This window comes from Lissotriton helveticus, chromosome 9 (genome assembly GCF_964261635.1).
Source record: "Lissotriton helveticus chromosome 9, aLisHel1.1, whole genome shotgun sequence".
Classification (NCBI taxonomy): Eukaryota; Metazoa; Chordata; class Amphibia; order Caudata; family Salamandridae; genus Lissotriton; species Lissotriton helveticus.
The window spans coordinates 957,846,247-957,873,191 of NC_136070.1; the positions used below are offsets into that span (position 1 = coordinate 957,846,247).

Sequence of the window (26,945 nt, forward strand, 5' to 3'; positions counted from 1 at the left end):
CTCTCAGGCCCCGTCAGTCCTGATCATTACAAAGGAAGGTATCATTCAGCAGATACTGCGAAGTTGCTGTATTTCTGTTCTCCCCGCTTTCCCAAACCTCTATCTCTTCATTTTCTGCCTGTCTTCCCCTGTATACCTGTTTGGGTGCTCGAGGCACCTGAACTGTTTTTACCTGGGGTTGAGTCTTTCTTGGTCTTTCTTTCTGCGTCTGTGGAATTAAATCAGGAGTTTTCTCATTAACATCGACTAATTGGGGACACTCGTTTCGCCAGTGTCCAATTTCGCCGCACTGATGGCAGGGAAATTTTTTCATAGCCTCTTCCCTGCTAAATTTGGGCCGGGGCTTTCCTCCACTCCCTCCCCCAGGACTTTTGTTCTCAGCATTTTTAACCATGTTACTCAATTGTTTTTCCTGCTGTTCTGCGAGCTTCACCTGAGCCCACATAACCTTCTCCTTAAGGGCCTTTTTCTTTTCTGCCATCTCGTCCTCGCAGTACTTAGCGTACCGCAGGACCTCATCCATTTTCTTAGTATGCCAACAGATTTTATTGTCTTTTATCCACTGACAAATTTCAGGTCTTAAACCATTTACAAACCTGTAAATAAAGTGCGTCATATCCTTCAGGTCGATGTTGTCAATACCACTGTATGTTTTAAATACCTGCAATAACCTCTCATAGAAGGAGTGCACTGTCTCGTCCCTTTCCTGTGTTGTTCTATCTATTTTTGTCCAATCAGTTTCCTTTGCGGGCACCTTTTCTTTCAAGTGCTGAATTACCTGCTCATATTTTCGCATGACATCCTTTGATGGCTCCCCTGTTTCCTTGTTTCTGGGATACTCTTCACTGGGCCAATCTATGGCTATTTTACACTGGGTCCATAAATCTACTGGAACCACAATGTCGAAAAACCCATCCAGGTCTTTCCACAGACATTTCTGTACCTTCACGAACCTCTCCACTTGCCGGTACCAGTCAACTGGTTTCTCTCGTAATTTTGGAAAATCGTTCGTGAAGGACACAATATCCTGCCTAGACCAGGGGACATGCACATATTTCCCTCCTGGAACTTCGCGCATGGGGCATAACTGCTCAGGTTTTTCTACCTCTCTTAAAGCAAACTCGGGAGTCACTTGTCGGGAGCGAACCTCTTCCCTCTTTTTCGCCCACCTGCTTCTCCATTTTTCCACATCTCCCCATTTCTGCAGTACCCCCATTAATTCTTTAATCTGCAACTTCTTCCCTGCCACATTCAGGTGTTCTATATCTTTGTCTGAGAAGTCTGCTCTGTACGGTTTCTGTAAGGGCTTGGATTTTGAGATATCTACCCCCATACTAACTGCTGTTTCGGTCAGTTTTTCATGGAGCACTCTGGTATTCCTTGTAAAGCTTTTACATATGAACGACAATTCTTCCTCAGAGTAGGTATTTAATCGATCCAACCCCACATTTCCTGCCATTAATTCTTCTATTTCGACCCTCAGCTTGTAGAGGTCTAAAGGTTTTGTTTGCGGAGTCTGTTTCTCTAATTCACGACTCCAACTCTCAATTTCATCCGGAGTTACCAGAGAGACATTCCTAGTACCTGTTGCTGTCTCTAATTTAATTTCTTTTGTATTAAAAGGATTATACCTCTGCTGTATTCCCTTTCCAGTCTGTTTGTTTGGCAATTCCAAGAATGCAACTTCAGACTCGCACTCACTGGACTGATCATCTATGATGATTGGTTCCTGTCTCGGGGTTGCTATGACTGGGGTCATGACTGGAGTAATCGGATTTCCCTGACCATTTCCGTATAACGGGACCACCGGTCCAATAGTTACTGGAATAGTCAATGCCTCAGGACTAGTATTTATCTGAGAAATTTTCTGAATTATTTCTGTTCTTTGTCTAGCTAGAGCCTCTTGCTCCTTTTCCACTAGTACCCTTCTTAGAGTTGTGTCATGTAATATCTGGGGGGTCAATGGAGGAGTAAAACTCGGGGCAGTAGGATGCGTTTCACTTGGTCCTCCCCCATAATTCGGTTTCGGGAATAGAGTTCCAGTATTAAAGGACCTGCGCTCTTCCCCATATGGAGGTTGAACAAACGGCAGTCCCGAATTCGGGGGTTTCTCTTCGCTTTCATACAAGGGTCTGGGGAAAAAAGTTTTCGTACGTGGATATTTTTCTTCCTGACTTGCGGGCACTTTGGGATATATATCCCTTGTTTCCACCTGTTCGGGTTTCTCAGGATAGGGTAATACTTGACCACCCCCTCCCAGTCCCAGGGACCTGTCTTCCTCCTTTAGGAAGTGGCGTCGGGGAACATCTCCTACACTGGAAGGTCGGGTTCCCTCATTGTAAGGTGGCGGACTTCTGGTACAGATGTCATCTATTAGTTCATCATCTGAATCCCCCAGGGCCCCCCAATGCTTACATTTTTCAGTACTTTTCTCACCCGCTCCAATGTTATGACATGCCGGCATCATGGGAAACAGACCCTCAACAATCATGCTCTGCCTCCACTGTTTCATCCTTTTATCCCTGGATTCCTGTTTCTGCCTGGGGTACCACTTGGTCAAACCCTTGTCCATTCGGGGTCTTTCTCTTTCAAAAGCCTCAATCTCCCATTCCTCTAATGCCTCATACTGCGTTAGTCTCGGTCTGGGATGCAGTTCATTCATTCGGGTTCTTAAATTAAATAAGATCCTACCATTGAAAGTACCATCTAACGGAAAAGCCAATACTCCGTCATCTTTTGTGTACTTCACCCAATTCTCCAGCCACACACAGGTATTATACCCTCGGTCAAACATCATGAATGAAGCAGGAGTATTGGGTGCTGGTACAAGAACACCTTCCCTAGATTTAATCGGTTTGTCCGTTTTAAAATAATTTTTCACTTTATTTACAAGGGACATTTTTCTCTTGGTTCCGTACATAATATCGTATCTGTTAGCCTTCCACTGATCCCTTTCAAACCCTAGATGCCTTGGATCAGGTCGTGTCTCTGTAGTCCGCGAGTGCCACATACGACTTCTGCGCTAACTTTGTTTACAAACTACCTCCAATCAGAACGCGCTTCAGAAAATTCGTGCAACCAATGGGTGCGCGACACAAAATAAGCTCCGCCAATGGGTGCGCGGCCCCTTCGTGAGACAGTTCCCACGCTCCGGCGCTCACCCCTCCTTTACAATTTCAGCTCCGCTACCCGCCCGCTGCGTCTACCAATCCCAGCGCGGCACAGAGTGACGTCAGAGGCGCTTCGCGACTGACTCCCTCCCTTCACAAGGTAACGGAAACTTTCTTTCTTTTAAAGTGCTCAGTGCTTGGTTATTTTACAACAAATACACATTCGCCACAGTGCTCAAGTGTCTAGACAGAGAAAGAATTCTTTTACAGCAAGTAAACTACTTCCATTTACTTTTCACTCGCTGCGGGCAGATCTCTTCCGCCTACCCTTCACTCTAGCATCGGTGAACCTGTTATTCCCCTAAACTCATCCACTTCTTTCCAGGATATATTCCGAGTTTAAGGTTTCTCAGCGGACCCCTCTGCTTTCACGCTAGCTCCGAGGAACCTGCTACTTTTCCGATGTGACCCTTACTAGGTTACGCCACTATGGGAATTTTGCCAATGAACCCCGTTACTGTCATTTATTCACACATGTATTCAGAAAACCCTAGTTAGTGCTTCCCGGTTATCCTAACCTGCACCTAACTTTCCTCGAACCTGTGACCTCAGGACAATGGATTCTATTCACCACTTGCCCTTTCAATTCCCCGGGGAGTTCGGACAACACTTAACTAAACGATTGACAATTGCATGGATTAGTACATATAACAATATAAGAACAAGAAAAATAACAATACAGCAATTCATGAATTTCAGCAGCGTATTCACAAGAGAGTGATCAGTTCCCTCAGAACAGCCGCTCTTTTAGCAGCATTAATATAATAGCAGCTTCCGACTTAACTAGTCCAACTAATCCTGCCTAACCTTTAGCTAGTCCCTAACCATCCTCTAGCTACCAGAAAACTGATAGAGCGCGCGAGGCCACCCGACCAACAGTTTTCGCCGTTTCCGGCTTCAGGGCCCATATACTTTTCAAACCACCATATACATCGATCAGGTGACTTCACGAGCTCTATCAAGTTGGTGTGTGTGTGTTCCCTGCTACCAATTTTCAGTGCACCCGACTTACCATCCACCGACGCGGGTGCCTAATGACCACAATGAATCAGGGAGCTAGCTGTAAAGGAAAGGCAGCAAAATACAAACCCAACCAATATCATTCAAATACTGTTTAAATGACCACGGACAACTGGAAGTTTTAAAATGTTTATCTAAAATTCAATATTTTCTTGCATGAGATACAGTAAAATAAGGCAATCAATAACCAAGATAACGTAAATCACATAGGCGGAAAGAAATAATGACAGAGTAATCATCAAGGTACTAAATAAAATGTAACAAGAAAATACTATGTAAAGTCAGTATTATCTAGACAGGGATAGACTAAGTGTGTGTGACTATAGAAGAACTTATAATGAATAACACGCTTCACTTAAGGTGAAAGGGCCTTTGAACAACCTAGGCAACGAAGTTCTAGACCATATCAGAAAATGACACACTGCTATGCAAAATATGATTTCTAACAAATGAGAAGACATAGGAATAACTTTGCAAAATTATAAATGACTGTTCAATAGTTGCGGAAAGGCATGGAAATATAACATATGCAATGTTGAACTTTATTTAAGCAAAAGTTAGAAATTCAGAAGGTGCAAGAGTTTTTTAAGAGGTTCAGAGTAATATTTACCTAGAAAAGGTGTGGAAACCAAACCCTGGCCACGGGTCAGTTAAGGACAGGAAACCCTCAAGGAAGGATACCCCTCAAAGGACAGCAGGTGCAGAATGGACACCCAGGACAGGACAGGATACCCTCGGAAAAGGAATCAGGACAGGACCCTCAGGACAGGACAGCAAACCCTCAGGACAGGACCCTCTTCAGGATAGGACCGGAACCCACAGTTCGGAAGCAACGCCTGCGCTCCACCCGCTCTGCAGCTATCGATCAAGACCCCGATTGGGTCAGCGAACTCCCAGCTAAGTGCCTTGCCAGCACTTTAAGGTTCAGTAGAACCTTAGCCTATGGTCAAATTCGGACAGAGTGCTCCGCAGCGCTCTGTATCTTCAGTCACCTATTGAGTGCGTTGGGTCAGTGACAGGTCAGCTAAACCAGACAAGTCGGACGGTTCACTAGGTGAACCCAGGGTAGATATACAGTTTGGGGACAGTGTACCACCCCCCAATGTTGCAAAGTGTCAGAATCCCTCAATTTCAATTGGTCCTAAGGTAGGGTTTGGGTAACACACCAATCACAATACGCGAATTGAAGCCTTCATTAACATATTTGGGTACCGCCTAGCAGATTTGGGGTTCCCATGAGCTAACAGTAGCGCAATATAACAATGTATCACATAAGAAGCCACATTCGCTGTTCTCGCAGGGCAGAGGTGACTTTCTCAGGAGCATCTCGCCCATCACTGCCAGCTGGCTATGTTCCATCAGCCAAGGTCCCTCGTGCTGCCGAATGTCGCACAGGCGCAGAAGGGACCTCCAATATGGCTCTCCTCTCACTCAGACCCCCATTTCCCGCGGTACATGAAAAGTAAGCGAAAACAAATTAATACATAATAATGTCATTAGGAAAACACATCACAGGGTTTGTACTTTTAACTCATCATCAAGAAATAAACTTAATTGCATTAAATGTTAGCTACATTGACACGGACACAAGAGCAGTGGCACGAGCAGTACCACATGATAAGCACAGCTATGAATTACGCATGCGCATAACTTTCCCTCCACTTCTGCAGACGCGTCAGGACACGTGAGTGTGGCTGACGCGTGCGCAGTAACTAGAATACAAGCGGCGGCCATTTTAGAGGACACAGATTAAATTCATTAGAAATACACATAGGCAAGCGTCTTAAACCTTTACTCAAACTTAATATAAATGTTAGTAAGACGTACATTTATTACCTTGTTATACATAAACGAGGTTCTTGATTTCGGCAAGCCGCAAAATATGCGAAGCTTTGCTTCATCACAAGTGCTCAAAACCCCTTACGTCTAAGCTCATGCCTGGCCAGTAGAACAAGGGTCTACACTTCTTGATAACCACTTACCCTGCTAAAGGTGCCACATGGATTATCGACAACAGGATATTCCTGTTTACCTGCAGAACCACCAGCCTCTTTCTGACTGCGGGCTCAGGGTCCATGGCTTCACTATACAGCACCGTGTCCTCTCAGACCTTACTTGCCAGCTTCTCTTGAGTCAATCTGTTCTTGGACCACCTTGCGTAGGCCAGTGGGAGTATGATCATTATACCGCCTTACAGGCAGAAATCCTTAGGAGTCTCTGCGTTCTCCGTACAATTCTCCAAGCTCTGTAACTACTTGGCAGCAAAATTTGAAGCATTCAGCAGTATTTAAAGTTCAGGAGAGAAGTAAAACCGGTCATTCCTAAGATAATTATATAAACCTCTGACACTGAGATAGAACTCCAAATAACAATACCTGCTAGCAACACAAGTTTGGTCCTGAGCTATGGAACAGTCCCTACCAGCAACCCATCACAAAAGAACAAACATGGGCACCCTACCCAAAGCGAGGGCCTCGTCCCCACATAGCCATACAATAACATTGACATATTGATTGGACATTATACTACGCCATCCTAGCCATATGCTATGCATATGCCTCTCCACTCTGTATCAGAAGTGCCTGCTGCCATTGAACACCGGAAGATCTGCTTCCCGACTAATAAGATGGAGGACTCTAACCACTGCCCGCCATACACATCACAAAGTAAATAACTACTGCCCTACCTCCTACCTCTAACCACAGGATGGAGAACAGTAATTTTAGTCTTGTAGTGGTTGTCACAGTCTCAATCTAATATAATCAGTGTCACTATATTATATTTACTTATTCACAACCTTATGCCTCATCATCATGGCGTATGCATCTAGTGAAAGGACTATTGGGAACTTTCTGGCAGCTGAAGGTCACGGGAAACATCCTTTACAACGCAACTTTTAACACGCAGTGCCTTTACAACGCAGGTTTTACAACGAAAACCATTACAACGCATTGCGCTGGGGGGCGCTCTAGGATAGGGAATAGATTTAATTTACTATCCAACACCTTCCCTAGTGTCCACGGGGCCCGGAGTTGGAATAGTAAATTAAACTATTCACTATCCAGCACCCCAAAGCGCTATGCGTTGTAATGGTATGCGTTTTAAAAACCGCGTTGTAAAAGCATGCGTGGTAAAAGCATGCGTTGTAACATCATACATCCGAAGGTCACAGATGCAGGTCCCAAATAGAGCCATAACGCGAGCACTTACATTTTATAATGACAAAAAGGATGATTATAATGCAGTGCATCTTGGCAAATATCCTTACAAGATATCTTATAATGCCAATAATTTAAATGAGGACTGTAATACAGTCTATCCAGGCAGATCTCGAGCTCCCCCTCTCTCTCTACGCCTCTTATCTCCTCAGATTTAAAAGATATTAGAGTGGACGAACTCCGGCCACCACCAGCATAGGAAATCACATTGAGAACATAAAGAAAATTTACAAACACAATAAAGGCCCTGCAGAGCTAATCAGAGCTGCCAGCATACCACAAACTACAAAAAGTGTGCCTCAGTCTCTCACACTTACACATCCATCATTCTGCCAAGTACTACGTCCCATAACACGATTACCGCACCTCAATGGTCATCATGCACAATATTTAAACGCTTTCTACGTAGGCTCAAAGTAAAGGCACCACACTCCAACCAAACACCCACAAGGTGTAGCGCGCAGTCACTGAGGATTAATAAGTACTATATAAATGCTACAATATGATAAACAGTAACTGGGTTTCATCTAAACCCCAATGAAGGCACTCACAGTGAGAACAAAATACTTCCAAATACTTCAATGTAATTTTCTTTATGATATTTCATCATTAGTTATTCAGAGATTAATTTTCTTAAAAATAGATTTAAGAATACAGAGCCACAAAAATGTATTATAATTGATATGATAAGTCTCAGCAAACCACAGGATAGCTCCCTAAAGATCTTCTGGGTGACAGCAGCTGACCACTGCCTGGACGTGAATGTCACCCATATTGTATACAGGCTTGTACCCCTGTCCTTAGTGATCCAACTGAATGTGAAACTGGTACCCCAACTTTTTAACAACCCAGCTAGGATGCTAATATAGCACATGCAATGAGGCCTAGGCAGGTCTTTGGCAAAGCCAGGGCCCATAAATGATTCTGCGACCTAAAAGGGCACCAAGTTTGCCCTCTATTGTACATGTTCTGGGTTTTTTAAATGATGCAGTTAAGGCAGCTTACAGATCTATGCGAATTAATAGTCGTGAACAGGCCCATTATTTCTGTGTAATAAAGGAGTGTGGCCCACCAACCACAGACAACTCTGACCCGTGTGCTGATTATCAGTGTGCTTGTTGAGTAGATGTGTTATTCTGCATATGTAGCCCATACAGCATAGCGAGACTGTGAGTGTAATTTTGGATAGTTTGTTGGCACCTGGGGTATCCATTTTGGATTACCCCTGGTAATATGTCAATATGTTTTCTGAAGGAGCATGCTGCTTAGACAGCTGGCTCCTGTTTCCACACAATGGGCCTGCTTCGTCGAGACTTCCCTCTGCTTCCCGATTCAACTCGGAAAACTCTGATGCAGGCACTTGTATTAAGAAGCCAAGACTACTGTAACGGGCTGCTAATCTCTGCCAACGAGGCCTCGCTCAGCAGACTGCAGGTAGTCCAGAACACGGCGGCAAGACTGATCCTTAATGCTCCTCATAGGACTCCCTCCTGCCCTCTTCTCTTGCAACTTCATTGGCTTCCAATTCGCTAACGGGTAAGATTCAAAGTTTGCTGTACCATCTATAAGGCGTTGTTTGATCTAGGCCCTACCTACCTCTCTGAGAAATTTACACCGTACCTACCTTCCAGATCCCTTTGTTCGGGCTCTAGACATCTTCTGGTGGTTCCTAGAGTTAGGAGGGCTAGGTTAGGAGGAAAGGCCCTTTCTCATCTGGGCCCTCGTTATTGGAATGAGCTCCCTATACTCTTGAGTCAGTGCCCTGATTATTTGCAATTCAGGAAGCTGCTCAAGACTACCCTTTTCTGTTCCTGATCCAGCTGTAGCTGCTCTATATATACACCCATGCTGCCTGTCCAAAGTGCAGAGATACCCCTTCGGGGGGTCGATTCAGGCGCTATATAAATAAATAAATAAGATGGAGGAAGGATACATCTGCCTCCTACAGGGGAAGGTAATTGCTTGCATTCCTGTGGCTGGAGGGTGGAGATCCACTTGTCCCTTGCCAGCTCTTTGCTGCTAGGCCTTATCCAGCTATGTTGGTGTGGAGTCACTTGCAGCCCTATAGGCTTATTTGACTAGTGCGTCCTGACATTTCTCCCCCTCAGTGGAGTTTACTTTCCCACAGTACTGTATTTTCTACTGCTTTAAAGCGGGTTTTGCTTTCACCATTAAATAAATGCTGCCCCGTTTGTGTGAGTCTTTTTTTAAGTTCTGGGGTTTGGCAGCACATCTGTAAAGCACCTTCTGCTATCAATATACATAGAAGGGCTTTGGATTATTCCCTTGCACCCACTGATTTTTTCAGCCAGCCTCTTTTAGCCAACAGCTTAAGACTTAGTTATCGCATCTTGGCTCAGCCCATTGGAGTATTCATCTGTCACCTAATGCTAGTGGAGTACTTCCGCTTCCACTTGATTGATAGCATTAAGCTGCGTGAGGAACTACTTCACAATGGTAGCTCTCTCTGTCCTCTTATCTGTCTAATGTGCTGAATCTTCTTATGTTATGCTTTAAATTATCTGTTAGAACCTATTTGGAAGAGCTAAAACTCAGCGGTTCGTAAGCTGGGGTCCGCAACTGTTTAGGAAATAAAATATTATTAAAAGATAATTAAATTGTATAAAAGAAGCAAAATGTGAAATAAAAATTTTGAAAACGTTCTGTAAATGTAACGGAATTTGAAATTGGAGTCTTAAAATTAAGTTGGTACCTCAGATTTATATGTCGGAGTAGTGCAAGTGCACCAAACAGAATATAGTATGGACGCTGGGTGGCCTCAATTGAATTTTGAAGAGATCCAACTTTCGTATTAAAAGAAAGATGTTTTTTATATTTGTTTGCTAATTAAATAAAATATTTCGTCATTAGTGTATTTGTTTGATGAATGCTTGTTTCTGTAATTTTGTGTACTGTTTTGTGGTTCAAATCATCGATATTGCTTAGCTCGGCCATCCCCCGAACTCCAATAATGCCTCAATGGGCATCGTAGGATTCCAATAATGATTTATTGGGGGTCCCTGTTTTCCAATAATAACTAAGTGGGGGTCCACAGAAGTCAAAAGGTTAAGAACCACTGAGATAAGTGATTAGTGTGTCTCCTTGGCTTTCTCTAATGCCTCGATTACAAGTCCTGGCTAATTGCTCCGTTATTTACTGCACTTGATAAAAATGATACCCAGGGAATCGCTATTCGTCAGGTATTATAAATGATGCCAATTTTGAGTTTTGGCCTGAAAAGGGGGCATAACATGCACATTTTGATGCTCACTATGCCAAAATACATGCATCGGTATTTACCAGGCATGTATATTTCAGCAAGTTTGACCTGTCGGAATTTACTAATAAACTAATAACCTCAACATCTGTGTAAACATTGATTTGCAGAGATGTCAGAACTTTTAAGTCACTTCCAATCGGATGTGTTGTGGCCAGTGAACAGGCTCCTGTGCGTTTGCATTTGTATATATGTGAATTTATAGAGTTAGAATCTAGATATACAGCAATGGTGGTTCTATTCAAACGAATACATAAAGGTGAGAGAAAGAACCGACGATAAAGTAGCCGGGGGAGCCGAGGAATAGAGTTTTTGTTCATTATTGAAGTGTGGCATGCTATCACCTTTTTAATGATGCACAGGTATAAATGTCTATATTTATAAAATTATAAATGTTATTTCTAAATGTTTCCCCAACGCTGCCTTTGCTCATAATGATTTATAGACTGATTGCTTATTTCTCGCTTTATGCAATGAATGTCTCGCGCCCACGGCGCACATTTCCGAGGAAAACCAAATGTTGACAGGAAGGTCTCCGTTTTACAATTATGTCCGAGCTGCTGCTGCCCTCTCTGGTCGTTTCTTTAACTGCACTATAGAGGTCTTCCTCAGAAAGGCCCGGGTTCCTCCGCCACTTCAGCCAGTCAGAGTCGGCCAGGACTTTGAAGCTCACTCTCGCTTCTCCTTTCCACTGTGTGCTAAACGCACCAATGGTGGAAGCCCGTCAAAGAAGGGAAGTAGGAGACGAGATAGAATTTATTGACCAAGAGAGGTCCCATCGGATTTACTCCTACCTCGGCCCGCTGCAGAGAAACGTTCTGAGTGTCTGGTTCCAATTCTAAACATGTCATATCACTTCAGGTCAATCCTAAACATATGCAGGTCTAACACAAACAGTCTGGCCCGGGTGAAAGCCCTTCCCCACCAGTGCTGGGAACGAACAAATAAACTGCGCGCCGGCGCCCATGAGAATGCTGGAATATCTCCCGGCCCTTGATGGCGGCGGCGAGGGGGGCTCGCGCACAGTTGTGATCATTATAGGTAGCGCGAGACTGCTGTGTCCCAGCCGGTCCGCGAGACTGTCTCCTGCTCTGCACGTGCTCGGCGACGCATCTGCACAGGGGCGGCCAGTCCGCATTGCCAGGGTCACTGGAATTATGTGAAGCTGCAGCATTCTTTTTTCCCCACATAATTGTGGTTGTGCTGCGTATGCCACATCATATGCTGCATAATCTGCAGAATTTAACTAAGAAAAAAAAATGTTTGTCGGACAAACATTGCTAAAAAAAAAAAGAAGCAATATCTAGAGGAAGGTCCTTTGCAAAGGTTGACTCGTTACCTGTCTGTTGCTTACTGTTATAGTTGGATATTACATCGGAACTAGTGGGGTGAAACCTTTGTCCAGAAAGTGTAAAGTGTAAAAATGACAAAGTAATCAAACAATACTATCACAAAATGTGCTATATTATGCTGTATAATTTTCCTTTTCTTGTTAGTCCAATCTGATGCATGATTTGGTCCTTCCCTGCCGCATAATTCCATTGGTGCTGTGCATAGGCGATTTAGGCAGTCAAGTTAAGATTAGCATGAATGTCTCAGGGGGCTCTCAACATTCCGCAGGGGCGCCATATCATGTTTTATTATGCCACTGTCTAGTCAATGGTGCATGTGGAAGCCCACCCAGCCCCAGATACCTGAATTGTAACTATCAGGACCTAGCCCAGTGTCTGTAGTATCTTAGTGCAGTCATAGATTCAGAGGTCATTTTCTCAGTGCCACCAAATTTTCTGGCAAGCTTAGCTTCCCCTATTTTTCAGCATTAGGTTCTTTTTTTGAACTCAGTAAACCATACATGCATTTATCCAAAAATCTCTCTCACTTTGTTTCTGAAGAATAAGACAATCCAACCCCTCCGTTTATTAAGTTCAGGGCATTCACACACTCCCTGATGGTGCTATATATGCAAAGGCAAATCAAACCAAATGTTGACCTGTATGTTGCTATAAGCAACCAAAGCCCCATTAGCTCCCATTTTCCCAGCAACTTGTATGGAGAGCAGCTTATCTATATTTGTAGATTGAAAAAGGAAGTTGTACTAGTTAAACAAGATTTTGATGCAGTGGCTGTTGATGCAGTGACACACCCGCTCAAAGAGACGCTTTGTTGAAATATAATCGAGTATCTAATCATTTGCAGCACAAATTGGCAGAAGACTTTTGCAAATGTAATGAAACATCCATTTGCAATACACCAGATGCAATTAATTATTATATGTTTTAGTTGCAACACAAATATATGCTAACCTCCTTCACGTGGATTTCCTGCTCATACTTTGCTTGTTGCATTAATTGCCCTTTGTAACTTAGTTGTAGGCAATACAGCTAAGCTTCAGAAGGGCTTGTATCGCCTGCATTGCTCCAACAGTACACCACAGCATACAAAAGATCACACTGCTCTCAAAAAGCATGCTCGCTAATACATGTGACAAACCGAAACATCGAACAGAATGCCTTAGACGGAACACTTTGCTTAAATTCATCACAGCACAAATATCCATTTATATTTCAATGTCACTGTGCTGACAACAGCACTACCACTATGATACAACCAGGGCTTCATTTGTAAAAGAATACGTGCGAGAGCCCAATGCCTTGCTCAGAAGCCCGCAGCCAGAAGTATCGAAGGCCGGGGTGCCGAAAGCCAAGCTGCGTAGTCTTGATTCCACCTCCTTCCTTTCTCATCCACCACCAGACACTTCCTGCTCCTTTATCTCACTATTACAGGTTATTTTTATCCCTACTTTTGTCCCTTTTCCACTGTTTTCCCATCTTTCTTTTACTCCTCCTTCCCCCATGTGTGTTTTTCTCTCTTTTGCTCTGGATCATAGTCTGTTGACGAAAAATAGGTACCAGTCCGCTTAAATAAGTGCTGGCAGGCCCCGCCGGCAACCACCTGCTCAAATTAACACCAGGATACTGCACACACTAACAACCAATAGAACACATACTCCTAATATAAACCCAACACAGCCAATGTAGGAGATATAGTTAGCTACCATCACAGTACCTAAAAGGAGTCATCCTAAAATAAAAAAGAAAGCACATCCTCACACCATCTTTCCATTCATGGGGCAATGAACATGTATTCTTCCCTAGAAGAAAAATAAGACGTTAGTAAACCCCTTAAAAACCAAACTTGTTTATCCAAGCATATCAATGATTGAGGGACCGCCTCCTAACCAAGATACAGCACAGAACAGAATACCCACTTATAGCTCATCACCACAAGCTCAATCAATCAATCAATCACAGCATTTATATAGCGCACTACTCACCCAAAGGGTCTCAAGGCGCTAGGGAGGGGGGGTCCGCTACTGCTCGAACAGCCAGGTCTGGAGTTGCTTCCTGAAGGCGAGGTGGTCCTGGGTCAGGCGGAGGTGGGTCGGGAGGGAGTTCCATGTCTTGCTGTCAAGCTGAATATAACTCTGGGAATAACTGTGCTGGAAATTTAACCACACTACCAAAACCACTAAAAGGCCACAGTTATCCGTGACAAAATGTGGACTATGCAGATGCAACTAATATAACAGAGAATCTGCAATTCAAGAGGCTCAGAGCAACGTTTAAAGTAGATCCTTAAACATTTTATGATCCAGGCACTATTTCAGTCCAGTGACACTATCACATATAGCATTTATGGTTCAAGTACACATTAAGCTTACTTAGACAATTTATTCCTATAATCCAATTAAATATATAAAACTATAAAACAACTCCAATAACATTTGAACAAGTTAGGAGCTTCATAAGTACACACAAAAAAATAATTCAATTCATCGTACTTGTAGCAGCATACATAAATCTTCCTAAGAATAATGTAACATCTAGATAACACATATTAACCAACAGCTGAATCGACAACTTTCTTGTCTAAATACCATAATTTTAAAAAGTACATTTTTTTAGTTATATCTATAAATGAAAACAGTCTATGAAAATGTGTAATAAAGTACATTTTGTATTATGTAAGCATAAACATTTATTACTAATGTCTTCTTTTTTTAGTTTATTTCTAATATTATTTGAATGGAGGTACAACCTAATCTAAATTTTAGAACCCATTTCTGTAATTTGCAGTCAATTAGCTTGTGAGTATACAGGAACACGTAATCTCACCCCGTTTCTATTGTCAATGCTGTTGATTGCTTCTTTCGCAACTAATCCACTTCTCTATTCTCAATCCCATGATTTTATATTACCAATCGCTTCATGTGTTTGATTACACTGCTTTATCCTTTTGCTTAAGGGGGACACCCATTGTCTCTCACTGGTTTGTGGTACAGACCAACAAAGTTACAAAACGTTATCTAGATTTTTATTCCTGAGGCAGTTTGTTAAAAAAATGCCATTTGCATATTTCATCAAGGTCTGACCATAAGGTCAAACAAGATTCACGCCTATTGGCCTGAAGCATTGCATATCTAGGTATGTTTAGTACTCTTTATAGTGTGCCACTTTCCAGATTCTCCCAGCATGGATTGGTATTAAGGTTTAACATTTCTTCTCCATAGAGCACCACGTGGAGAATTTTCATGGGAAATAGTGTCAGAAGGGGGGCAAAAGAGTATCCTTCATATTTCTTATCAAACATTACTAATGCGGCAGCTGATATAGACAGTCATATTTTTAACAATTGAAAACTACTTATCCAGGTTAAATTACTTGTAAATGTCAATTATCCAGGTTGAATTACGCGTTAATGTCAACCCCAAATATTTATAACTTATAACCTCCTCTATCCTTTCTTTTAATATACATCATTTGTATTTAGTTTGCTGCTTACCAGATATCTTTATCTTCTCTATTTATATTTGAAGAATTTACCCTGCAATATTCGGCAAGGGCCTTCCTTTCCCTCTGTAAGCCGATAGGTGTATATTTGAGCATAATCAGATCTTCGGCATAGGCATAGAGAAGACAAGGAATATGTGTGTTAAATATTTTGGGTCAGAACAAATGAGTATTTTAGGAATTAATGGGAAATAAGCTAAATAATGCCCAAACAGTGTCAGAGCAAGAATGCACCCTTGAACTAGGGTAACATTGAGATTTCTTTTATATTCGTCTCGCTACACCAATCTCAACCTATGTCAAAGTAGATATATGGCGTTGCTGAATTAGTGGAGGTCGGCCTAGCACTAATTTGTCACAAATATTACTTCTACCCACTATGTTGAAGGCTGTTCTGAAATCTATGAAGCATGCCCAAGGCCTTTAATTTACCTCAATTGACTTCCGAACTATATCCCACAGGGCATCACAATGATCTGCCATCGAGGGACCTTCACGAATCCCCACCCCCATGCTCTTTTTGTATAAGATTTTGTTTTAAACTTATTAAACTTATTAATGAAATAAGACTATCCTTGCTAAGATCTTTGGCCCTACATCTAAAATATAGTTGTTATCACTGTGCCCTTCCACGATTCATATTTCCACAGACACTGAAATCCACTAATATAGTATAGCTTAACATTTTGCCCATCACTCTATATTATTTTGGATTTTGTCACCAGCAATCTAAATAGTTATATTAAATTACATCCTATACTCCCTCTGGGATTTATTTTAATAATGAAGATGGATTTTTGCTAAATACAGTATTCATCAATTTCCAAAATAGTTTTTAATCCCTTGATTGGATAACAAAATGAATTTAATTCAATTTGTTGTTAAAATAGACTATCTTTAACAACAACATTCCAGATGGACTGGTGGGGCTTAGAGCATGATGGGAGGGAGAGCTGGGACCCCTGAAGGACATAGACTGGGATTTGGCGTTAATGCACACCAGAGAGGTAGCCATAAAGGCAAGACTTCGTCTTAACCAATTTAAGATACTACATCATACATATTACGATTGCAATCGGCTACATAGAATGGGGCGGGCTGACTCATCATCTTGTCTGACTTGCTCCGGGGTTAATAGCGATTTTTTCCACACGGTTTGGCTAGGCCCTGAATTGCAGATATACTGGACGCAGATACTCAAATTACTGGGGGATGTTCTGGGAGTGACGTTTCCCATAGAGCCCTGTTTTGTAATACTGGGGATACCAAGCGACGTAGATATCACCAGAGCGCAACTGATTTTCGCTTTCTTGGGGTTGGTGGTCGCTAAACGAGATATAGCGCGGAAATGGGGGGCGGAAGACAAACCCACCATACAGGAATGGATAAGGGGAATGGACTTATATATGGTGGCTGAACGTGTCACATATCGTAGCAGGGGATGTCCCAAAAAATGTCATAAGATCTGGGACCCATGGAGACGTTACTTAGGGATAGACATTTGGGACAAGAAGCAACGGTCCATAACGCACACCACACATGGAACTCCCATGGCTGGGTTAGGATGAGAACTGATGTTAGGTATATCACAAATGGACATATGAGGTCGCCTCTAGATCTCTAATAGACTTGCATGGCGGTCAGTTGGAAACAAGGGTTGTGTTTATACTTTTACATGTAACAGCAGGGGGAATGGAAAGTGGCTATGTTATCAAAGAGATTGTTTCTTATCAAAGACGTTTAATTATTGTGGACATATCCTGCAATTACTGTATTTTGCGGACTGTTCAGTTGAAACAAAAAATTAAGTAAAAAAAAAGACTATCTTTTTTCCTTTATTTTCGCTTTATAATTCTTTCTTAGGTTTTTTATTTTCAAATCAAGTGCCTCTGACTTTAAGCTTCTATTTACATTTCATATTATGCGTAATTTCTTTTTCAACTCATGACAGCTCAAACAAAACTAACACTCTCAGTGCCTAACTTCTTGTAAATAATTGTATGTCTTTTACTACAATACATTTAATCACCTTTTCTACTATAATTTTGGTACCAACTAAAATTGATATTGCTGTTATCTAATTTAGGTTTCAAATGGCTGTCTTATCATAAATAATTTGTTATGTGTGTTGGATCAAGATGTGCAGTCAATCATCGTGGATAAAACAGATCCCTACCAGAAGTACTCTAACTATGTAATACTCATTATTGCTAGTGTTTGGAAAGAGGAAAACCTCCAGTGCCCAATGATCGCTTCCCTCATTCCTGGCAACTTGTATTCTTTAAAAAACTGGAACTGCCAGGTTAAGACAAACATATTCTCAATAGGGCATATTTGATTACCATATTGGAAGGTTTTATTTGCAGGAGAATCTAAAGTGGTATGCCCATTAAGACTGACAAATTCTTTTGCAGCCAACAACCTACTTACTCCTCATTAGAGCAACACATCCAGGGAAAATTTCCTTTGGAATACTGTAAACCTCTAATACATCCCTTACAATCACATCCCTATCTGAGGTTACCAATTTTATATTAAGATCCCCCACCATTACAACTATTGCTTTTGGGTATGCTAATCATTCAGTCTCTGCATCACTTTTTCATCATTGCTAACATCATAGTTAACTTATGCATATATACATTCACCAAAAGCAGAATATCATTTACTGCTACATTGCAATATATTTAAGTTATTAGAGAGCAATTTGTAATTACAATTGTTATTGGTGCAGCTTTAGTAATTGTTATTGATGCCGAAGTAAGTAAGCCATTCTCGTCAACACCGCCAGAGATTCTAACATCAGTTGCTGAATTCTCTGTCGCCTACTGTCCACAACTCCTGCGGCATCCTGCACCTGATTGTGTCGGCCTTCGTGGCCAGCCCATGGAATCTCTCCCACTGTGAATGAAACAAAGCATCCACTCCCAGTACAAGTTGAGCCCTAAATAAAATTTAAAGTTGGAGACACTTCAGGACAAAAACTTGCAGCAATTTCAAAAACTGCACGCCCCTTGCGGACTGCCTATTCACCATTTTTAACACAGCCATATTGTCAAGACGAAGAAGCACCTTCTTATGTGCTAAAAGTTCCCCCAGAGTTCGCTGCTACCACTAGAGGAATGAATTCCAAAAAGGCTACTCTCCTCCTCCCATGTTGCTGGCCACTCCTCCGCACACCACGTTCCCTGCCAATATAGTCCGAAGCCTATCCCTCCCGCTGTCTCGGAAAAAACCTGGGCATTCCACTCAACTTCATGCATCGCCACTACCGGTACCCCATTAACCCCTTCGGTGCTGCCGTTGGCCGTCGCGAGCACTACCTTCGTAGTACTACGCACGTCCAATGGCCGACGCGGCCCCACCCGCGTACGGAAACGCCCGCACCGCGGCGGAATTACCGCCGCGGTTAACGCTTTAAAGTAGTCTAAAAAGAAACACTACATTCTCACATCCTCCTTGGTGCCTGCTGACAGGTGAAAATGATGGTGAGGCAATGGCAATCCTGACAATGACAACCCCAACCGCCTGCAAAATGTCCTCCCTGCTCTCACTACTCTGCAAGCAAAATTCACATAACCCAAAAGCACCTGAAACTCTCGAGCTGTAACTTTGTCTTTGGTCAATATTGCATCTAATAGTAAATGCATTGTTATTTTCTTTTCCTCTGGTAAATGGGCTTCCATCGCCCCAGAATCAATTTCAATGCTCATGAAAGACAGTACCGTGCTGGGTCCAACTATCTTTTACGTCACTAACACGACTCCTAGGTCCCCCATGATTTCCTGAAAGCCCTGGGCATCCTCTGACAGTCCACTACCCCAACTTCCCCAACAAAGAAATGTCATCCAGATAATGTGTATGTGTGTAATCCGTGGACCATGAAAAAACTATTGGAGAAATGTGCTGAACCATTCAAACAATGCGCATGAGATGGAGCACCCCATTGGCAGCGCCTTATCCCCAAATCATTGACCCTGAAACTGGATGCCCAGCAGCTGAAAGTCCTCTCGGTAAAGTGGGAGCAAGTGAAAAGCTGATTTAATGTCACACTTAGTCATGTATGTCCCCTGCCCTAGCTCCTCCACAATGGCCAGCGCAACATCTACGCAGGAATATGTGACTGTGGACTGGTCCTCCGGTATGAAGTTACTAATTGAGTTGCCCTCCGGCCACGACAATTGTTGAATTAAACGGAAGTGCCCTTTCTTCTTTTTGGGCCCCACCTCAATTGGTGAGACCATAAGGTCCTCCATGGGCCAATCATCAAGCGGCCCAGTCACCCTGCCCTCCCAAATCTCCTTCCACAGTTTCTCTTACAGCACGTGCTTGAGTGGTCCCACCAATATCCCAGGTGTCATTGATAGCCCAGGTGAATCCCCCAGGTAAACCCCTCCTCTAACAACTTCGCCTCATCCCTCTGGTCATATTGTGCTAACCAAAACTTAAGCCACTCCAGATTAACGGGAGTATGAGCTCTTACTGCCAGGTCCTTGTCCCCCCCACCCACTTCTGAAACTAGATGACAGGCCTTGCTACTGATTGCCTGACTGCCCTTGCTGCTGCTGCCACTGACCTGACGAGGTACTATCTTCTCCTCCCGCCCCATAACTGTTAATCTTTCCCTGCGGACTTGGAGCATTACTGTCTAAACTTACAATACTCTCTGGTGCACATTCTCGTATTAAAATCCCAGCCCCACGTCTGCCCAGGTTGTCATTTGCCTGCCAATCCCACTCCCCACTCAGGTGGGGGGAGGGGGCCTTGAAAGGGCCATTACACAATAGGAAGACCTCTGGCCATGAATACTGTTTTGCCAAAGGTCCAAAATCACTTCCCCCCCACTGTATCTTGGCATTTAACTCCATATGCGCCCAAAACTCATCATCATATTGGGTACAAGTGCACCCCCTTAATTGATCTGCACTGTGGGTATTGTGTCCATATATTTAAATAATGCACACACCTCTCAGGATGCTTTTTACAATAAACGTTGGCATAAATGAGGAAAGCTGCTGTCCAATTCCGTATTGTTAGCAGAATTTTGGACCGCTTGGCCAGCTCATAGTCCTCTTCCCTGGAACCCTCTTTTGCTGTCAACTCCCTATGTAACAGGTTTATCATGTTGTCTTATTCACCGTTCCATATTTTCTCTTTTTTTTGCCAACATAAGGTGCGCCCCTAATGGTTTTGAAACTCACTTACAAGGAAGCTTCTTTATTTTTAATTCTTTATTCTCCAGGCCCTCCCCTTTGTCCCCTGAGGCCTCGGTCGCTCCTCCATCATGCCCCTCTGCCCCTACAAGTGACCCTATAGTCCCTGGCTTCTTATCCCCGGGCAACTCTGTTGACAGTGCTCCCCTGTCGTCCGTGCCTACCCCTGTGTCAGTCAAATATAAGCCTTTATGCAAGTTAACTGTGATCCCTTCATGCGATTCCATCGCATCCACGCCTTTGGAAATCATTGCAGTCAGCACTCTTCTATCCGGTGCTTCTGAGGCTGGGTGGTTCTGTCATACCGTGCTGCTCCCTGCAAAGACATTTCCAACATATTGATGAGATTCCCCACGCCGCCCTGCCCTCTTACGCCACCACCTGTTTTCGTCCTCTTGCAGTTCATCCACCAATTAGCCCTCCTCAAGGCTTTCCTCATCATAATCTAAAACCGTTTGTTCAAACGTGATGTCCCTGTCACCACCTGTGTCAGCGTTTGCCGTCTGCCACCGCAGCCTTACCAATGTTTCCACGCCTGACTGATGGTCACTTCTTTGATGTGAGGCTGTACTGCACCCTTCCACCTGTCCTGAGGCCGAATGGCTTGGCGCTTAGCGTTCACCGAGGGCAGTACTATAACCTCCAGTCAGTCACACCGCCGAGACCGTTCTGGGCCTTCTTGTGGCAGTGATCTTGAGGTCCCCCGTTGACATCCAGCCAACCATACAGGGTTCCCCCAAGTCCACCATGTCGTGGGCGCCCTGCATAACAGCACAAGGGCCCGGTGTGCTAGAAACTAACTGTCTACTACCTGAGCTTGTACCTGCAATATTTGACCACCCACCTCTAGCTACGCCATACCCCTCAGCGAACAGGCGCCCTTACCCCACGCTCTGTCCTCCTGACACACTCAACTGCTGCATCTGTCAACGTGTGCCCGTTACTTGTTGGCCCACCCTCGAAAATATGTGCTTAGGTGTCTCCCTAACAACCTCCTCCGCCTCTTCCTCGTTACACTCATGGCCTGCTCAATAGCTGACGCCTGAAGCAGAAAACTCCCTCGTGGCACCAATGCGCCAACTGATCTCGCGCCACCGATGGTGCCCGCTCCAACATACCCTCCTTATCCTGGGACACTGGAACCCAGGTAGTACCCCCTCCCTCCTTCTGATGACCCCCAGAGCCGCCTACGGCTACTTCCACAGCCTGTCTAAACAGTCCTTTCTCTTCCTCGGATCTGTGCTCCCAGTTGACGCCTCCCACTGCCATCTGCCCCCCTGGTCAAGGTTTATCTGACCTCTTACTGCCAGCACCTCTGTCCTGACCGCAAACTGACCTCCCCAACCGCCCTCCTCCCTTTTTGCCAATGCATGCATGTTAGGGGAAGCCCCACCCACCACATTGACCTCATATGGGTCATGGCCATTGAATTCGAAGTCCTGAGCTTTCTGCTCCTCAGTGCCCTGAAACACCAGTAATCCCAGATGCCCACCTACCCTCAGTGGCAAGGAGGCCAATTGCTGCTTCCTGCCCTTCATTGCCGCCTGTGCCATGTCTTCCCTGCCTTGCCCTGCCCTTAAAGCCTCCTTTAGTGTGCTCTGCTCTGGTAATTTGGACAGGGGAGGCCTTGTAGGGCACACGCCCTGCCCGCCCAAACTGCCGCCCTGGTATGTGGGACCTCTCTCTAGAGCGGCCCCAACCCCTTACCTCCGATACTGTAGTGGCAGAAGTGCGGCATGGCAGGGAACAGGCCAGCACTGCCGCCACGACCCCTGCTGAGTGCTTGCTGCACCATTTCGTCATTCGAAGACATTCCTGACTATCTCACTATCCTCACTTCAGAAACCTAAAAAACCTGCACTAACTGCCGGCCACCGGGTACCAATAATACATGGTGGCTGGCTACCTAAAATGGCTGGCCCGGGATCCCAAATGTCACCCAAGTGAGCCCAACAAGCCTGTTGGGCAGCCGGCTGCACCATTCCCCAAAATTGCCCAGGGGGCAGACCTCCCGATAGTGGGCTGCCCCCCAAGCCCCCTCTTATGAGTAATCTCATGAGTGTCGCACTGTGACTGATTAACAGTGACCATGACAACAATGTACAAATCCATAGAATGGAAAATAATATGAAACGCAGAGTCTGACGACATATGAAGCTACCCTAGTTCATGAGAGGATGAATAATTGTCACAAACCACATGACTTTAACTCTTGGACTAGATAGACACTTCATCTATATGTTGTGATATAAGTCTCAGGAAGATTGAAAATCAGACATCAATAAAGAGTACCAGGTGACTTTAAAGCACTATAATTGATATTGAATGAAGGTAGTGTACGCTTCAACAATTTGTGGAGATGTCTGCTTGAGCAATAATATTTCTAAATCAAGAATCATTTCAGTTAGGTACCGTGCATTACCATTGTATAGATTTTGTGTACACTGCCAAATATTATGGGTGATATGTTTGAATACTGGCAAGAATGCTGTGATTAACAAATGGTTGAATTTGCATTTCTAAGTGAATATTATCTTGTACTATTGTCGGATATATAGTAGTATAATAATGTCATTGGATGTAATTACATGTTTTTAGAAGAATTTTACAATGATGATTGTTAATAAATAAATAAATAAAAATTGTAATCACCCCATATTCATGTTCTTAATTTAGATAGGATACTAAATTGAAACTATTTAGTTGCTGTTTTTTTTTAACATTAGTGATATAGCAGTGTAACACTTTTGAAAAATTAAAACTCACATATACATATATAGTCATTTTTGGCACTCGTTTAGCGGATTGGGTAATCCGCCATAAATGTGGTGGAGTACCTTGTCACCAAACTGATGGTCTGTCGGCTCTATTTGAAGTGAGCTGATACGTCATGTGTCTGCAGCAGTGCCCCAGTCGGTTCCACCTGTGGAAGCCCTAGACCGACAGAGTTCAGGCCTCCTGTCCAAGTACCTCAGACTGTCCACCATATTTAGAGCAGACAATGTGACGGTTTTTCTGGACCAATAGGGAAAGCCTGGTGGTCCAATGCTGAAAAGTAAAATAAAAACAAAAAACACTTCCTGGAAGAAAATTCCCAGGCAGGTAAAGATCTCTGGCCATTGGTGGATGACCCGAGCGGCCATACTAAATAAGGGCCCTGACTTTCTTCCTTGTTCTAGTAAAAGTAAGATTGCTGCAGCACTCTTTGAAGTAATAATTGATTATTATTCAATAGTACAAATAGAAACCATACTTGTTGTCACTATACCCATAGTCGTCCTTATACACTTACTATTGCATACTGTACACACGGATTGTATATTTTTTACTTTAGGAAGAAGATTTTCAAGCATTTGTATAGTAATATGAAAACTCTGTTACTACACACATTTTTTGTTGTACTGAAATGTAATTAAAAAAAAATAGGTAAAAAAGAAATTTGAAGCGACCCATTTGATCGCATAACATGAATTGCCCACAACATACAAATCAATGCAAAAGTAGAAACAGCAAAAATGCGTTCTAACTCAAAATGAACTCACGTAAACTAGGGCCACGCCTAGGCACAATTCAGTTCAAGGTGAGTGTGTAAACCAGCCACTAACTTAACACATACACACACACACAGAATCATAATGAGTCTGTAGAGAAACTATTGCTTTATTCCCCCAGATGAGACATGACACCACAAACTTTGGCTGTTTGCCCAGGCTCTGAAGCAACAGAGTTTGGCAAGGGGCCCTGGAATGCAGCCCCAAAAGGGCTTTGGGTAAGGGGTTGAACTGCCGAGAACCAGACGAGCCAGATGTGATCAAGAAAAAAACACAAATGTTCTTCAAAGGCTGGGAAGTAGAATTGTGTTCATCTGCTCTGCCAGTTAGCATCGGTGTCAATGTTAAAGCATTTGCAATAGAGTGGGGAAAACATGCAATATAAACTGCAGTAGGAAAGATACTTTCCTACTACACATCACACTAACCCTGAAAATCTATATGCTACGCGCCCTCCATTTATTTAACCTTTTATTGAGGGATTTTATCCCAAAATGAAGACACAGCAGAAGCTGTGGCAGTGCAAGCTCTCACGGGACATATCCTCCACAGATTCCAAGAAAACCCCCAAAACAATGTCTTTAACTTTTCAAAACCCGACTTTTGTGGCCAAGCATTATGTCTTAACATTGTTTAGTCATCACTTGCATAAGACTCTTTGGGCTCAGTGGTGGGATGGATGGAACATGCTGTGAAAAAGACTAAGGAGGCATTGAGTTAAAATATTGGGAAGCATCCATGGTGGTGTGCACTTGTACAGACACGTTTAGCTTGACAGTTTGCACAACAGACAAAATGTCTATACCCTCTGTCAGCTCAAAATCAATGCACGGGTACTAGATATTGCTGCACACAGCCTGTGCAATTGATAGATTGTCATGAGAAATACATTGTTTCCTGTTATTTATGTAAGGTAAAAAAGTATGCTAGATTAATTTGTGTTTGTGCCTTCCTTTGCATACTGGAAATTTGCAGCATCTCGTGTTATGAGTGTTATTGAGTCGTCACAGGGCGATGCTATTATTAAAGGTTTTTCTGATAACACCATCTCGGTAAAGGCTATGTTTGCTAACCACTCTTGCATTTGCTGTGGCTGAATTTTGGTAAGTAGTGTAGGGCAAACCCATGTTCTTTAACTTGCTCAGATATCTGCTGTCCAACGGTGTACAGTTGGCTATGGCCATGGTTATCTATCATTTAAACATGGTCATCCAGTTATGCCGGTGATTTAACCTTCCTTTTGAATGCATGTTTCACTGGGTTGTCATAGAGATCCATGTGTCCTCGAAGGTGCTTAATATATTTACTGCTTGCAAATACTTTCCAATGGAACAAAAAGATGTTTAAGGATTGAGGTTTTTGACATACAACATATTCTAAGCTATTGAAGTTATACGTTTAGTGCTTCATACCAGCAAGGCCAAGAGGACTGGATCATTTGCAGTAAAGGGAACTGACTCTCCGCAAGAAGAGGTGACTAGCCCAACATTACACGGGGTTGGGATTTAGGATCAGCTGAATGTAGGTCCAGAGGAAGAAGCCAACCATTTTCCTATTAGGTGTAGCTATGATATGTCACGTTGATACTCTTCCATGAATTTGATAGTCATATTGCATTTGGTTTCTCTTCTATAGATGAGCAGCAGCTGCAGGATCTGAGAGCTGCCCTCGCTGACCCAAAAACCTTTGCTGGATGTCTGATGGACCCGATTTACTTTGAGAAGGTATTAGTTCTTATTGTTTGTTCTCGAACATCAGAGTCCCTGCTTCACTTTTCCGTTGTGGCTCCTGAGTCTGATGGGCTATCTATTCTCCCTCAGTGTCAGTGCAAAATAGCTATAAAACACTCCTCAGCAGTACTCTGTCTTGTACTGTTAATCAGCTGCCATTTTAGAGGCACCTGCTGGGTGTAGGGGTGAGGAAGCTGCAGCACTCTAAAAACAACCATGCAGGAGCTCTGAAGGTGAATGAGCATTAAAGGTGCCTTTAAATGTTGTATTTATCTTGTCACATTTGCTGTGCTTTGAAAGTCAGAGGTCAAGTGTCTCCCAATATCTTCTGACAAATTGCTGCTTATTCTTTTAACATGGAGATAGGTGTTTACTTTTCTTTCTCAGACTACAAAGGGAGAGGATTTAGTGATGTGAACTATGTGACAGCCTGACAGTGTGAAAGGACAGGCTGTAGGATGTCAAATATTTACTAACTCACAATAACATTTAAAATACCTGTAGATGAACTGTACAGATATTTCAAAATCTATCAGCAGTTAGGAAAGCACAAATGAAGTACTTTTTTGTCATTCTGAATTATGGTGGACAAAAAGATTTGAATAGGATGAAATCAAATAAAGGCACTTTGCTTGTGTGATGCACAAATAAATATTTGCTCATACCCAATTTTCCAAACATCATTTGTCCTTTATATAGTATTTTCAGTATAACTGCATGCCTGTGCAAATTTAGGGATCGATTAAGAGTTCGTGGATGGGTTACTCCATCAAAAAACATGGTGGATTTCACGTCCGCCAAATCACTAGCGCTGTTGAATATAATGCACATATAATACGGTGGACGGCATATCTGTCACTTTTGTGCCGTAGTGTCCAACTCGCTGAACTCTAAATCAGGCCCTTAGTGGCCACTA

At 43.2% G+C, this 26,945-nt stretch overlaps 1 protein-coding gene across 1 annotated transcript in view; it reads left to right on the forward strand.

The window, feature by feature from the left end:
- The window catches only part of UBA7 (ubiquitin like modifier activating enzyme 7), a 1,199,654-nt gene that overhangs the window by 550,737 nt on the left and 621,972 nt on the right, over positions 1-26,945 (forward strand). The window contains exon 20 of the mRNA XM_078661236.1: positions 25,935-26,023. Coding sequence (XP_078517362.1) covers positions 25,935-26,023 — 89 coding nt within the window. The remainder of the gene's footprint in view (positions 1-25,934; positions 26,024-26,945) is intronic.